The 15900-nt window shown below is 50.5% G+C and overlaps 1 protein-coding gene across 1 annotated transcript; it reads left to right on the forward strand.

Annotated features, from left to right (window-relative positions):
• Positions 1 to 4352: 4352 nt before the first annotated feature.
• Positions 4353 to 8958, forward strand: Klk4 (kallikrein related peptidase 4). The gene is made up of 5 exons (XM_005341687.5): positions 4353 to 4714; positions 5778 to 5940; positions 6301 to 6551; positions 6631 to 6767; positions 7244 to 8958. The coding sequence occupies exons 1-5, from the start codon at positions 4552 to 4554 to the stop codon at positions 7394 to 7396; spliced, it is 867 nt and encodes a 288-aa protein (XP_005341744.2). The 5' UTR covers positions 4353 to 4551; the 3' UTR covers positions 7397 to 8958.
• Positions 8959 to 15900: the final 6942 nt, after the last annotated feature.

Below are 15900 nucleotides of genomic sequence, written 5' to 3' on the forward strand. Positions count from 1 at the left end.
AGCTAGTGAGGGGCAGAGCAGAGTCCTGAATCATGAGAGCCTGAGTCCCAGAGTTTGTCTCTTAATCCTGGTCATAAAGTTGTTTCTGTGACTGTGAGTGAGTAGTTCCTAAGGACATTATTTTTTTCCCCTTGGGGACACTTGTTCATTCTGCAAATATTTACTTATCACCTACTACATGCCAGATATTGTTCTGGGTGCAGACTTGATGGGGGACTTGACAGGGCCGCTTTGTCCCGGGAGAGCTGTGTTTCGGTAGAGGAGGCAGAAACCAGGGGCTCATGAATTGCTGCACGTGCCTTGAGATTTCTCAGGACCCAGAATGAGGTTCCTTCCCCAAAGATGTGCTCATCCTGATCCTCAGAACCTGTGAGGATGTGACTTCTTGAGGCAAAAGGAACTTTGACGATGTGGGGTGGGGGAGGGGCAGCTGACCACAAAGGTCCTGATGAAAAGGAGGCAGAGGTCAGTGAGACCTTGAACTTCTGACGTCCAGAGCCTATGAGGGCTCAGAATGGAAGACATTTCTCCTGGGGGGGGGGGGATAATGTGCCGGAGGATGGCTTCACAGCACTGAGTAAGAGAGGGTGGCACCTGCCTTCCATCCCCAGAGAACATTCAACCAGAGCCACAGGTGCATCCCCAAGTTTACCAGGGAAAACCAGGTGGCTGGTTCCCTAAGGGCTGCACTGGGCACCCAGAAGAAACGGCCAGGTCCTGGGGCAGATGACAATCCTAGACAGGTGGCCATGCCCACTGAGTCCAGATTCATGACATTCAATTGCCCAAGGGCACAGGAGGGAGAAGGGGCTTATTCCTCCAGTTCTGCAACAACAGTGGACTTCCAGACGGGGTGGCTCTGGAGGCCAGGTCTGTGGCCTGCCCTCTTCCAGGTCATGCTTCCTGTCTTCTGAGCACGGGCTGCCTCTCACCTGTAAATGAAGGTGAGAGCAGATAGCTCAGGTAAGGGGCTGTGGGCTGGGAACTTCCTGGGCCCCCAGACCTGTCCCTTTGGACACCTTCTAACACTAAAGCTGCTGTTTCCTGATATATAAGGAGGACAGAATATCAGAGAGTCCAGAAATAGGCTCTGACCCTCATGCTGTTTGTCCATTTCTGTTCTTTCGTCTTTCTGGCTTCCAGCTGCAGTCTTGTTGTGACGTTGGGTAAATTATTTCTCCGTGCCTCAGCTTCCTCATCTGTCAAAGTTCCTATGATCATCTATCTCACAGTGTCACAGGAGGAAGAAATGAGTTACAGGTTGAGCATCTAATCAGAAATCTGGCCTGGGGATGAGGCTCCGTGGGAGAGCTCGCCCGGCTTGGGAGAAGCCCTGGGTCCCTCCGTCAGCACTGCAAGGGGAAAAAAACTGAAAGAGGGGGAAAAAAAATCCAAAGCCCCAAATGCCCCCAAATCCATAACTTTTCAAGCACTGACATGATACCATGCATGGAAAAGTCCACACCATGAAATTTAGTTTTGTATATGAAATTATTTAAAATAATTGTGTGAAATTACCTTCAGGTTATTTATATAAGATGCATACAAAACTTAAATGAATTTCATGTCGAGACTTGGGCCCCATCCCTAACTCATCTCATTGTGCAATTATTCCAAAAATTTTTTAAAAATGAAATATAAAACTTCTTGTCCTGAGTCTTGGGATAGGGGATACTCCACCTGTATTACGAAGCACTTAAAATAGAGCCTGACACAGCGAGCTCTCAGCTTGACTATAATTAATTTATCATATTTAAAATGTTAATTAGATAGTGTGCGCTATCATTATTGTTGGTTATCACCATTCTCCCTCCACCCGTCTCTGTTTGCCTCTGTGTGTCTCAATGATTCTGCATCTCCCTTTAGCCATCCATGCAACACGTGTGCAATGAATGGTTTTGAGTGGGAGGGGCTCTGTCTCTCCAAGGGCTCCCAGCTGAGAGAGCGAAGCAGGTGTTAGATGAATAAATATACAAGCAATAACATGTGCATCGACTGTGCCAAGGGCTCAGAGGAGGTGTGCAGGACTCGATGAGAAGGGAAAATAGAGAAAGAGAAGAGGTGGGAGAGGGAGGGAGGGAGGGAGGGACGGAGGAAGGAAGGAAGGAAGAAAGGAAGGAAGGAAGGAAGGAAGGAAGGAAGGAAGGAAGGAAGGAAGGAAGGAAGGAAGGAAGGAAGGAAGGGAGGGCGGGCAGGCGGGCGAGAGGGAGGGGGAGGCAGGGAGGATAAATAGAGGAGTGAGGACCTGTATTAGTTTGGGAGGGACCAGGGAAAGCCTCTCTGAGGAAGGGACACTGGACACAACCTGAGGGATGGGGGTCCTCTAGGGAGAGAGTGAGGGCAGAGTGTAGAAGACAGTGGAACAGACCACAGTGCAGCCCAGAGGAAGGAAGCAGGGCCACCGCAGGGGACCTGGAGTTTACTCAGGAGCCACATCCACCCAGGAAACAGACTAGAAAGGGACCAGATCAGAATGAGGAGCCCAGCGAATGGGGCGGTCCCGCTGGGCAGGTCTGGCTGGCTGGAGTTTATTGGGGGCAAACCCCTAAAGGGCTTGCTGATAGACTGCAGCCACTGCAAGAAGAATCCAGGGGACCCCTGGGGTTTGGTGGCGCTCCCGAGGGAATGGGAGGCTGGGAGTGGAGTTGACTCAAACTGGGGGGGAAATCCAAACTCTGTCTTTCAGTCTGTCTTTTTAAACCGACTTCTGAGGTGCTGCACAACCTCTTTGCCCCTGGGCCTTCCTTTGCGTTCTTCTCTATTTCAGTGTCTCTGTCTCCCTGTCAAAAGAAGGAAAGATTGGCAGGACCAGAGAAAGACAGGGTCGGGGAAAGATCCAGAGAGACAGCGACAAGGGGGAGAGAGACAGAGATGAGGGCAGACAGGGAGACAGACGCTTGGACATTCATGCCTGCGGGCACGCCCGCCGCCTCTGAGGTCTCCCCACTGCGGGGTGAGCTCATGCCACTCCACAGCTGTAAACACCGCTCTCCCCGGATGACTCCCGCGGTCCTCGCCGCCCTGACCTCCGCCTACCCCCTCGATGGTACGGGCAGCTCCCCCCAGGGGTGCCGGGCCCGGCCCCGCCCCGCGCCTCTGGCCCGGTCCCCAAGCACCGCGCGCCCACAGCGCAACGCCAGACAGAGCCTCGATGTCCCCTGCGCTCCTTCCCCGCTCTCGCCTTCCCCCATCCCTCAGCACGCTGGCCCCTCTGCAAAATGAAGGCGAGCCCTGGACCGCAGCATCCCCCACCCCGCCCCCGCCGGGCTGCTGCCTCCTCCCACCCCCACGCGCCCCTTACTCATTCCCCACGCAAGGTGTGTGTTTAAAGTAAATAAGAGCATGTCATTTCCTCTATCCTCGTGCTTAAAATCCATCACACTTTAAATAAAACCCAAAGTAACCCTAGCATTTAAAGCCCCGCAGGATCTGCGATCTGCCCGCTGGTCTGTCGCCCTCCTCCCGCCTCGCCCAGCCTCTCCCTCGCTCGGGAGCCTCTTCTCCGCTCCATCTCGCCAAGCTCTTTTTGGCTGTGACCCAAGCCTGGCAGCTCGGGGCAAGACAGGTGCGATTGCTCTTTTCTGCTGGAAGGATTTGAGGCTTCATACAGCTGGGCTCATCAGGAGCCTGTCCCCCGCTGCCTCCCAGGGCACTTGGCATTCCCTGCAGTATTTGTTGGGATCCAGGCTGGGAGCAGGTGGGATGGGAAGACTGAGGCTCACAGAGGTGGAGTCCCCTGGCGAGGTTCCAAAAGGAGTATTGGTGCAGGCTGGCTTCAGGGTGGGGAAAGGGAAGGAGAGAGGGAGAGAGGTGTGGGGAGAGAGAGAGAGAGAGAGAGAGAGAGAGAGAGAGAGAGAGAGGGGGGGGGAAAGGGGAGGGGAGAGGGGAGGGGGGAGAGAGGGGAGAGAGAGGAGAGAGGAAAAGAGAGAGATAATTAAGAAAGAAAGAAGGGATGTGGGGAGTCTGGGTAGGATCTGGGTCCTTGCTGCCCCACCCCCTGCCTTGGGGTCTAAGGCTGCCAGAGAGATTTGAGCAGGACCCACGCAGCACCTGACCTCTGGAATGTGTGCCCTGGGGGGCAGGCTGAGGAAGCTTATAAGCCCCTTGGGGGACATTGTGGGAGGAAGCAGGCAGGAGGCAGGCCAGCCACAGAATCCAGGAGCCCAGAGGTGGCCAGGTAAGCAGCCCCTGGTCCCCACCTACAAGCCTGGTGGTCTTCTTCTGCTGTTTTCAGCCTCAGGATGCCCTCTCTGCATCTCCTGTCCAAAGAGGTCTCTCACTTGCTCTCTCTAGTTAGAATTGCTTCTCTGATTCTCTGAGTCTCCATCTCCAAGTCACTGACTCTGATCAAATTCTTAACTTCCCTGTCTCTGTGGCTCTCTCTCTCTCTCTCTGCATCTTGCCTCTATCCCCGAGGGTCCTCCCCACTCCTCTCCCTGTTCATAGATGGTGGACACTTTCTCTGTACCTTCCTCTCCACTTTCTGTCTCTTTCTCCCTCTGTCTCTGAATATCTCTCTCTGCATTCTGAGTCCCAAACAGGGGCCTGTAGATGTTCAGTAACATCCCAGGGGGCCCAGAAGGGAAGAGAGAGATGAGAAGCTCTGTTCTGAAGGTCCCCAGATTCCCCTCCTCATTCCCAGGTGCCGACATGATGGTCACAGCAGGAAGCCCTTGGGGCTGGTTCCTGGGGTACCTCCTCCTTGGGGTCACAGGTATCTGAGTGTGTGTGACTGCCTGAGGGCACAGTGTGGGCTACAGTACAGGTGTGATTTAGTGTTCCTCTGCTGTGTGAAAGGACCATGTGGCCGTGTGCCCCTGTGGTGGGACACATAGGTAATTCCTCACATCATGGTGGCTGTGCATGTAGCAGTGTGATTGTGTGTGTGGTGTGTTACTGGGTAAATGGCTTTGGTAGCTTGTTCCTCTGAATAGCCTGCAGAGTGACAACGTTGTATGGATGCCGTGGGCACAGGGGAGGCGGAGGGTGCCATTACATGGGAGATGACTCCTCTGGAGTCACCCATTGCTGAGGATCCGGGCCTGCTTCCTGGGTCTCCAATCCTCAGATTCACTGGCACCCACGGCAGGGACTATGATGGTGTTTCTGTGTGAAGTGACTGTGGCTGGGTGCGACCAGGCAAGGCTGGCGGAAGGCATGGCCAGGGCATTACAAAATGTGACCAACTCCCTGAGTAGCTGGCTGTGTGTGCTCAGCCTGGGTGAGGGTCCGCTGTGCTGGGAGACTCCTGTTACAGGGCTTGGTTTGCAGAAGAGGAATGTTATGTGGGTCCTGGAGATGGGTCAGTGACTCAAATCTGGAACCCTTCTGAAAAATGCGTTGTCCTTATGATCTGATCTCATCTCCCAGACCTCCTCCAAAGGGACCTGACCCCACTCTGTGAGCCCTGACCCCACCCCTGAAGCTTGTCCATGGCTCCCCTCCCTATCCATGACTGCAAGGGCCCAGTCTCCAGAGCCTGCCTCCAGCCTAGACTGCGCGCAGGCCACACCCCAAATAGTGATCCCTCCTTTTGCCGCTGACTCCTCCCCCAAGACCTCCGACTCTGTCCCCAAACTCTGACCACACCCCTGCACTCAGACCCTACCCCGGGAGCCCTGATCCTGCCTTCTAAACCCGCCCCACAGCCACGGCCCCCCCCTGAACCCCTGGCCCCACCCCGAGGCCCTGGCCACGCCCCTTCACTGGGACTCCCCTACCCCGGGAGCCTTGGTCTTTCCTCCTGGGCCGGCCCCCAGCCCTGACTCCGCCTCCAGGGTCCCTCGCCTGGAGTGGCGGCAGCCACATCATAAACGGCGAGGACTGCATCCCTCACTCGCAGCCCTGGCAGGCGGCACTGTTCAAGGAAGATGAGTTTTTCTGTTCGGGAGTCCTCGTGCATCCCCAGTGGGTGCTGTCAGCTGCGCACTGTTTACAGAAGTGAGTGCAGGAGGGGGTGAGTGTGTCGCTATCTCAGGGGAGGGGGCTCACACAGACCCAGCAGCTGTGGCGACAGCTGTGCTGGCCCGTGGACCCAAGCCTGGAACCGGGGAGTCCAGGGGGAGGGCAAGGCAGGCGCGCACAATGTTGCTTTGGGAACATTCAGAGAGCCCTGGGACTGGGTCACCCGAGGCTTGGGGCAGGTTCTGATCCCTGGTTGTTGCGGATGAGGATTTGAGGTCACGGTTAGGTGACTCCTAGCACGGTGCTTGGCAGGGAGATGGGGTGGGTCCAAGAGTGGGGACGGCCTGGGTGGGAGGGTAGTCGTCACAGAACTCAACCTGCTCCCGTGGTCCTCAGCTCCTACACCGTGGGTCTGGGTCTGCACAGTCTTGAGGCCAACCAAGAACCAGGCAGCCGAATGATGGAGGTCCTCCTCTCCATCCAGCACCCGCAGTACAACAATCCCTTCTTCGCCAACGACCTCATGCTCATAAAGTTGAAGGAATCCGTGCCTGAGTCGGACACCATTCGGAAGATCAGCATCACCTCCCAATGCCCAACTCCTGGGGATTCCTGCCTTGTCTCTGGCTGGGGTCTGCTGGAGAATGGTGAGCCTATGCCACCTCTGCCCTCTGTGAGGGGTCCCCCTCCCAACCAGAGGGGCTGACCCAGAGCTCTGTGTCCCAGGCAGGCTGCCCACGCTGCTCCAGTGCACCAACGTCTCGGTGGTGTCCGAGAAGGTCTGCAGTGAGATCTACACCTCCCTGTACCACCACAGCATGTTCTGCGCAGGCGGGGGACAGGACCGGAGGGACTCCTGCAACGTGAGAGATATCACGGGGGGGGGGGGGGAACAGAGAAGTGTGACGGGAGGTACAGTGAGGAGTAGAGACAGGGGGATGGGAACAAAGGGAAAGAGACCAGAAGAAACAGGAATAAGTACAAAGGAGAATACAGAGGCAGAGGAGGAGAAAAAGAAACAAAGCCAGAGCCCAGTGAGACCCAGACAGAGTCCAGGAGGAATCCCAAGAACCAGAGAGGTGCAGAGGCTCAGAGAGAGGAATAACCCATGGGAAGACACAGGAGAGACAGATCAACAACAAGCCCGAGGGAAGCGCGGGGCCCACTCTGGGCACAGGGAGCAGGCAGGGGGTCAGGGACCTGCAAGGGACTTCCAGGGGTGGGTTGCTGCTTGTTTTCTGTCTTTGTCTCTCAGTCTCATGTGGCTCCTCTCTGATCCCACATCTAGCCCCACCTCTAAGTGTTTCGGATTCTGATTCTCTCCTTCTCTCCATATCAGGGTGACTCTGGGGGCCCCCTGGTCTGCAACAGGTCTCTTCAGGGCCTCGTGTCTTTGGGACAAGCCAAGTGTGGCCAGCCTGGCATGCCAAGTGTCTACACCAACCTCTGCAAGTTCACTGACTGGATACAGAAAACCATCCAGGCAATTTAGCCTGGGGGATTGGACCCACGACACTGGCCTCCCTCACCCAGGAGCCCAGGACCTTAGTTACCATCTCCCTGTGGCCCAGAGGTCCAGAACCCAGCCCTCCTCCCTCAGACTCAGGAGTCCATTCGGAATCTTTTCCTGTCTGCAATGCCCTTATCAGCCCAGTGTTTCCTAGCCTCCCGGGTATTAGGCTGGTTTTCACCCTTTGATCCCCTTCCCCCAGGCCCTGGAGTAAAGTGTGAGAGCAGCCGGGTTCTGTTGGAAGTGTCCTCCTTGCTTCTCTTCCCATTGAAGGATTCCAGCAAATAGCTTTTCCACCCTTAGTCTTGTTTCCCCATCTGGCAAGCAGGAGCTTTGAACAGGAGGCCACAGGGTTCCAGGGGGAGCAGCTGCACCTGAGAGGTTAAGAGGAAACCAGTCCCGTGAATGTTGTCCAGTGCCTGAAAATCCAAGTCAGCAAACAGTGGATTTAAGTGATTTCTCGCTTCATTTAACTATTTGGTTTTGATTACCTTTTTCCATTTTTGTCTTCTTAGCTGCATGTTAAGTTTGCTGGATGTGGTGGCACACACCTGTAATCCCATCAGCTAGGGAGATTGAGGCAGGAGGATCATGAGTTCAAAGCCAGCCTCGGCAACAGCATGGTGCTAAGTAACTCAGTGAGACCCTGTCTCTGAATAAAACACAAAATAGGGCTGGGGATGTGGGTCAGTAATCGAGTGCCCTGAGTTTAATCCCCAGTACCAAAAAAAAAAAAAAAAAGATGCATGATTTGTAACTACTTCAGGACCCTTGCTGGAGGCTGGTGGGAAGGCATGAGAGGAAGGATACCTGGGGACAGAGAGGGGGACCTGGGGACAGAGGGAGGACCCAGGGACAGAGGCAGAGACCTGGGGACAGAGAGGGGGACCCAAGGACACAGCGGGGGTGACCTAGGAACAGAGAGAGGGGAAGACTGAGGGACAGAGAGGGTGAGCCCAGGCCCCTAGAATATGAGGAACTGCTATTAGACTCTTCATTGGTAAATTACACCAGGAAGAATGTGCCTATAAAAATTTATATTCAAGATGTATTCATAAATCATCGTGCATCTATCTCCATAAGGAGATATCCAAATTTTATGGATCTTTTAAAAGATCCTCAAATATAGAAAGGAGTGAGATCACTAAAATTAAATCAACAAATTCCAACTCATCAAAGGGGATTTTTAAAGTGACCCAAAGAAAATGATAGAACAAACAAGATAAAAATGAATAAGGATAAAGATTATTTGAACAATGGGACTAAACCCTTCACACAGTGGGCATCTGCAGAATGTTGCGCTCAGGGTCTGGAGGACACAGACTCTTCAAAACACTACTCCAGGGATGGCTGAAATTAAAAGGATCCACAGCAGCGGGTCTCCGTCAGTGCAGGGCAGCTGGCACTTCCGTGCCTTGCTGGGGGCAGTGTAAGATGGTACCACGACTTTGGAAAGTAGTTTGGCAAATTCTTAGAAAGATGAACTTGCATCTGTTCCATGAGCAGCAACTTTATTTCTAGTTTTTATGGAAGAGATATGAAAAAAAATATATGCTTGTCTAAGAATGTTCATCGTAGTTTGGTTTATAGTAGTCAAATTCGAAACAGAGCAAGTGTCCATCAAAGGGCGAGGAGGTGAGCCCAGGGTGACGTGTCTGAACAACAGAATACCACTTGGCAATAAAAGGAAATGGGCTGTTGATGTATGCAACAATGCAGATGCACCCCCAAATCACCACCTTCCGTGAAAGAAGTCAGATGCAAACTATCACACACCCTACAACTCCAACTGCAGGAAAGTCTGGAGCAAACAAAGCTAATCAGTGTTGCCTGGTTGCTGGGATGGGAGGGGCAGTATGTCTCCAAACAGATCTGGAAGAAGCATTGACATTTTCTATAACTTTACAGGAGTGAAGGTTACATGGGGGCGTGCATTTGTACACTGGAAATTACACACACACACACACACACACACACACACACACACCTGAACAGTGGACCTGAAATCTGCACTGCACACAGGCACTAGGGAAGTCCCACCCACTTCCCAGCATGCACTGGTGGTGCTGCCATGGGGGGTCTATCTTGAGAAGGTCTCCTCTGAGCTGCTGCGCTGAGTCCAATGTCCCTGAAGTTTTTCTGGAACGCCACAGCGAATACCAGTATACCAGTCTGGCTTGAGAGCTGTGCGGTCACAGGATAGAGCGTGTAAGCCAAAGCCATAGAAAACCACGCAGTGGGCAGCTGGTCTGTGACAGGTACCGGAACAAAGGTCATTTCCATTTAGAACCAAATTGGAAAGGCAGCTGGGAGAGGTCAGGGCATGGGAGGGTGGGATCTGTGTTTTGCCACTGAGGTGCACCCCCAGCCCAGCTGAGAGAAGTGACACCTAATTCAGTGACAGTCTTTCCCACTCAAACCTTGGCAGAGCTTTCAACTTAAAAAACTGGGGAGATCAAAGCCTCCCAGCTGATCACCTAGCCCCACACAGGTACAGCTGGGGGGCGGGGAGGCTGAACTCCCACACCTGGTCACTCACCCAATAGCAACAACAGAGAGAAAGGACAGCTGTGGGACACCACACCCCCAAGCCAGCCCAGCACAGGCTGCTCTGGTTCTCTTGTAGACAGCACATCGCTGACAAGTGTGGAAGAGAAACCACAGCGGGCACCTCACACACCCTGCTGTCCACAACACACCTGCCTGGGCTTGCCGAGGGTCCCCACACCTGCAAGATCTACAGAGAAAGTGAGCCACTCAGGTCAGACACAGCACAAGGCCTCAGGGACACAGAAAGATGCTCAGGAGCTTAGTGAAACCCTGTCTCAAAATAAAATAAAATTCTAAAAAGGCCTGGGATGTGACTCAATGGTAAAGTGCCCCAGGTTCAATCTCTGGTATATAAAAAAATTCATATGGATGCACAGAAGTCCTAGAATAGTCAAAGCCACCCTGAGCAAAAAGAACAATGCTAGAGCCATCCCATAACCAGATTTCAAGACATATTAGAGTCACAGTAACAGGTAGAGGGACACGTAAAGATTTCCTGAATAGGAAGGACTCTAATAGCTCAGGAAATAAAATGAAGTATTGATAAGTGGGATTATATCAAATTAAAAAGCTTCTGTACAACAAAAGAAGCAATCCACCGAGTGAAGAGAATGGGAGAAAATATTTGCAAGCTATACATCTGTCAGAGCATTAATATCCCCAATACATAAAGAACTCAAACTGTCAACAAGAGAAGTACAAGTAGTCTAATCATAAAAGGGCTAAAAATCTGAACGGGTACTTCTCAAAAGAAGTACAAATGGCCAACAGATATATGAAAAAAGGTTCGACCTCTTTAGCCATCAGGGAAATGCAAATGAAAAGGACACTGAGATTCTAAACCCCAGCCAGAGCAGCTCTTATCAGAAGAACCAGGGGCTGGGATTGTGGCTCAGTGGCAGAGCGCTTGCCTAGCATGCTCGAGGACCTGGGTTCCATCCTCAGCACCACATAAAAATAAATGAATGGAATAAAGGTATTCTGTCCAACTACAACTAAAAAAAATAAATATTAAAAAAAAAGAAGAACCAAACATAACAGATGCTGGTGAGAACTGGAGAAAAGGAACACTTAGCCACGGTTGGTGGGGATGTAAATTAGTACAGCAAAGATGGGGAAATGAGAGTGGAGGCTCCCCCACCTGTAAGTCCTGTGTATATACCAGAGGAAGTGAAGCCAGCAGATACGAGGGGCCCACATCCCCTTGTTTATTGCAGCACTCTCCAAAGTCGCCAAGATATGGACTCAGCCTAGGCGCCCCTGCAGCAGATGGATGGATGAAGGAAAGACACACCGTACAGTGTTACTCAGCCACAGAGGAGAAGGAAATCATGTTGTTTGCAAGAAGATGGATGGAACTGGAGATGGTCGTGTTACCAATGAAATAAGCCAGACACAGAAAGACGAGCGTCACGTTCCTCTCACCTGTGGGCACCAACAAGAGAACATGACCCGAAAGTAGAAGAAAAACTAATGGAGGAAGGGAAGTGGGTGGAGGGAAGAGAGGAGAGGGCAAGAGGGGCGTTGGGCGGGGTGACACAGGCATGTATGGAAAGGTCACAGAGAAACCCACGAATCTGTACGATTAATTTGAGTTCATAATTATAATTTAGAAAGAAGAAAAACGAACCAGATACTGAGACTTGAAGCAAGTCTCCACAAAATTCAAAGTCATGGTATCCTCAGTGTGTTGTCTGACTACAAAGTAATCAAGCTTGAGTGACTCCTCATGGGTACAAGGCTTCCCTTGGAGTGATGAAAATATTCTGAGATTCATAGTGACAATGGTGGCATAATGTCATGAATATACCAAACTTTGTTAGTGACAAACTTTATATTATGGACATTTTTACCACAATAAGAAAAAATAAGGGTATAGAATATTTGAATAATATTAACCTACTCATATACTTTGTATATATAGAAATCTACAACCAACCAATATGGAATACTCATTTTTAAATTTTTTTATAGTCGTAGATGGACAGAATGCTTTTATTTTATTTATTTATACGCGATGCTGAGGATCGAACCCAGTGCCTCACACATGGTAGCCAAGCACTCTACCATTGAGCTACAGCCCCAGCCCCAGAATAGCCTGTATCATACATTTCCCTGTCCCTTCAATGGGACATTAACAGAATGTACCTCATGGGGGTAGGCTTAGGTGACCCTAAAGTGAAGGCCTGCCCATGGCCTTCGAGGCCTGTCGAGGGTAGGCCTGGGTATACCCCAGGAGCCGAGTCCAGCCTCTGGCTCCCTGTTGGGGTTTACCAGATGTCCACTGGGCCATAAACTCTGGGGTCTGGATTTTGGTTGGGGACTGGAGCCCAGAGCTGAGGCTTGGGTGTCAGAGCTAGAACATGAGGTTCAGAATCAGGGTATCGAGTCTCAAGTCAGAGCCATGCAATCCCGAGCCTGGAGGTTAGAACTTGACCTGTGGGTTCTGGGTCTGGAAAACTGACACCTGGCAAAGACACACTTCGGGAGACACTGCTGGCAGAGTAAAAGACAGGGAAGGAACCCCAAGTTCAAACTCGGGCAGGAGACAGGACAGCCAGAGAGGGCAGCAGCCATCGGGAGGCTGTGTTACAGGGAAAAGGAGATCCTGGGGCAGCTGGAAGGCAGTGGCAGCCGGGGCTTAGGCTGAGGTGCTTCCCCAGTCCTGGGGTGGGCTCCCAGCACTCCCACCAAGGCAATCCGCAAACGTCAGAGAAGGAAAGCGACCGCGCCTGGAGGTGAGCAGAACATTCAACCAAGGTAGGGCTTCAGAGATGGTGGAAAGTGGAGCTGCTGTGTTCAGAACAGAGGACGCCGAGTGTGGGAAGTGTGTGCCCAAAGAGGAGAGACAAAGGACTCTCTACCAAAGGCAGGCAGCTGTTTTTGTGCACATCATGATTCACATAACCCAAGTACCGGAGGGGGTGGGGAGAACATGAACCAGGGAGGTCTGAACAAATTTGACATCTAATTAACAAGATGTTTTCGGCAAATCTTAAAGAAAGAACAAATATAACTTAGAGAAATTAAACACATACTTGTAAAACCTTTTAAATCTATCAAAACACACTTGACAAAGCTGAAGAGAATATTGAAGATGATAGAATAACTTCTTCAGAGCGCAGAGAGAGGAAAGAAGAGGGGTAATATACAAGAGGGGTTAACACATTTGGAAAGCAGAATGTGCGGCATAGTGAACACCCCAGACGGGAGAAGAGAGGGAAGGGAGGAAAACAACTCTTAAAGTGACCATAAAACTCCTGGACCTCGTAGCTCTAGGGAGCCTAGTGTATTCTGAGCAAGAAAACAATAAAGATCCCTGTCCAGACACGCGGTGAACTACGGAGGACTCCAACAAGGAGACACTGCGGCGAGAGAAAGGACCCGTCACCCCCAAAAAAGCCCCAACTAGGAAGACAGCTGACTTCTCAGCAGCAACAGGGAGGCCACAGGGAGGTGGCCAGGGCACAGCTGTGAGGATGCGATAAACGTCATCTCATTTCTCCTCAATTTAAGAAAGAAAAAAAAACAGTGGCGTTCACAGTGAAGCAAGGTGACGGCTGGGCGTGACTGTGTTCTGTCTTGCACCTGTGAACGCTTTTCCAAGACAGACCTGGTGAGGAAACAGGGTGAAGGAAAGTTCCAAACCCCACGTGCTGCACACAGCTGACACTTCTCTGAGTTCTGCAAACAGAACCTTCCAAGAAAACTATGGCCTCCAATAGGAAAGTTAGACATTAACAGGAGAAAAACAGCTTTTTCTGTGGTTAAGTTCCTGCTTGCTGGCACGCAGGGTGCTGGCTGATCATGTGGGAGGAAGAGGAGTCCAGCTGCTCGGGACTCGGCTCACTCATGGTTTCCACGATTCCATGAGTTAACTTTTCCTTTCTTTCACTGAACCAGCAAAACTGGAAAACAATAGCTTGCAAGTGTAGGGAGAGCTGATCAAAATTATTGTGATCTTGGTTGCTTGGTTGTTTGGAAGAAGGTGGGCATTAAAAAATGCATTCATTTTAGACTAAGATGAATATGGATGATAAGAAAAATCAAGGGTAACCACTGAAGAACGGATAGGGTTTAAATTCCAAAGAAACAGAAAGGGGGAAATGATGTAGGAAAACACACACACACACACACACACACACACACACACACACACACAAAATCAATGAACCAGAGGATAAGAAGTGTGGAAAATTCTGTCATTTGAGACCATCATGTCAAGGGAAATAAGTCAGGTACAGAAAGACAAGTAGCACGTGAGCTCACTCAGATGGAACCTAACAAGTGGATCTTACTGAGGTTGGGAGAATAATGCTTACCAAAGCCTGGGGAGGCAGTGGGGACGGAGGCTGGGGGAGGTTGGTCAAGGCTTGATAAGATAGGTAGGCTGGAGTAGGGAGTTCTGGTGTAGCACAGAAAGGTGGACATGGATATTGGTGATGTGCTGTGATTTTATTTTTATTTATTTATTTATTTATTTATTTTGGTGCTGGGGATTGAACCAAGGACCTTGTGCATGCAAGGCAAACACTCTACCAAGTAAGCGACATCCCCAGCCCCTGTAAATTTTTTGATATGCTAGAAGAAAATATTTTGAATGTTTTCATTCTAAAGAAATGATAAATGTTTGAGAGGCTAGGTGTGTCTCCCCTGATTTGAACATTACATATTGTGTTCACACATCAAAACATCTCAGGGCACCCCACCAACTATGCACATTTTTTATGCATCCGTTAAAATTAAAATCTAAGTATAAAAAAGAGATAGCCTATATCCAACATATCAGTAATCACAATAAATGCAAGTGACTGAATTCATTATCATATTAATTCAGTTTTGTAAAGCCTGTTCACAGGAGACACACCAGAAGCACATAGAAAAGTTAAAAGCAAAAGAGGAAAAAAAGATTTACCAAGAAATAGTACCCATAAGAAAGGTAATATACCTTTATTAAATTGATCGACTTGGGCATTAATATTAGAACCATTATTAGACATCAAGGGGGTAACTACAAAGTCATAAAAATTTCTTTGCACTGAATTTATGACTCTATACTTGAATATTCCTAAAAAATAACCTTATCAAAATTAATATAGAAAATTGATAGGTGAGCAGAGAGAAATGAACACGTTCCCCACACAGATGTGTGAGATTCCAACATAACTGTCGGTGAGAAGACTTTGTAGCACACAGGCCACTTTCTCCAAATCTGAACTGTATGATGGTTAAAACTCAGAGAATAGTTTGGAACTGTCAGTGGAAGGCTGTCGTGAAGATGGAAAATTTTGGAGGAAAAGAATATTTCAAAGAACTCAACCAGCACATGGACATAATGCCCACACGTGTTGAGATTTTAAAATAATTCATGATGAAAAGAGGAAACCTAAAAACATCTTAGACCTGAAGGATAGATGGAAAGGTTGCATAATCAAAATTTGTGAGATGCCCCAGATTCATAGCTAAAAATGACTATAGTAGGAAAGAAGAACACGTGGATATTAATGAGCATTAGACAGAGCACAGGGTGACCCTGGTGTAAAGGGGACCCAGTGCAGAGGAGGCCCTGGAGATGGGACGTGTTGGCTGGAGGTGGGGGCAGCCCCGGCTCCCATCTGGGGGAGAAGCTCTTTACCTGCCTGAGCGCAGCGCACCTGATCTGGGTCTGGGACCCAGGTAGGCCAAAGAGCCAGGGACCAGAGATTGCAGCACTTGCCCCCAGAGGAATGCGTCCATCAGCTCGAGGGGACAGGGAGGTGCTGGTAAGCCCCAGCAAGATCAGGAAGCTGAGATGTGGAAGCAGAGGGACACCTGTGTCCTGTTGTCACTCTGGCCTCCATCCTGCCATCTGGGTTCCTGCCTGGTTCCTGAGTCTCTGCTCCGGTCTCTCTCTCTCTCTCTCTCTCTCTCTCTCTCTCTCTCTCTCTCTCTCTCCT

Source organism: Ictidomys tridecemlineatus, chromosome 15 (assembly GCF_052094955.1).
Source record: "Ictidomys tridecemlineatus isolate mIctTri1 chromosome 15, mIctTri1.hap1, whole genome shotgun sequence".
NCBI classification, from domain to species: domain Eukaryota; kingdom Metazoa; phylum Chordata; class Mammalia; order Rodentia; family Sciuridae; genus Ictidomys; species Ictidomys tridecemlineatus.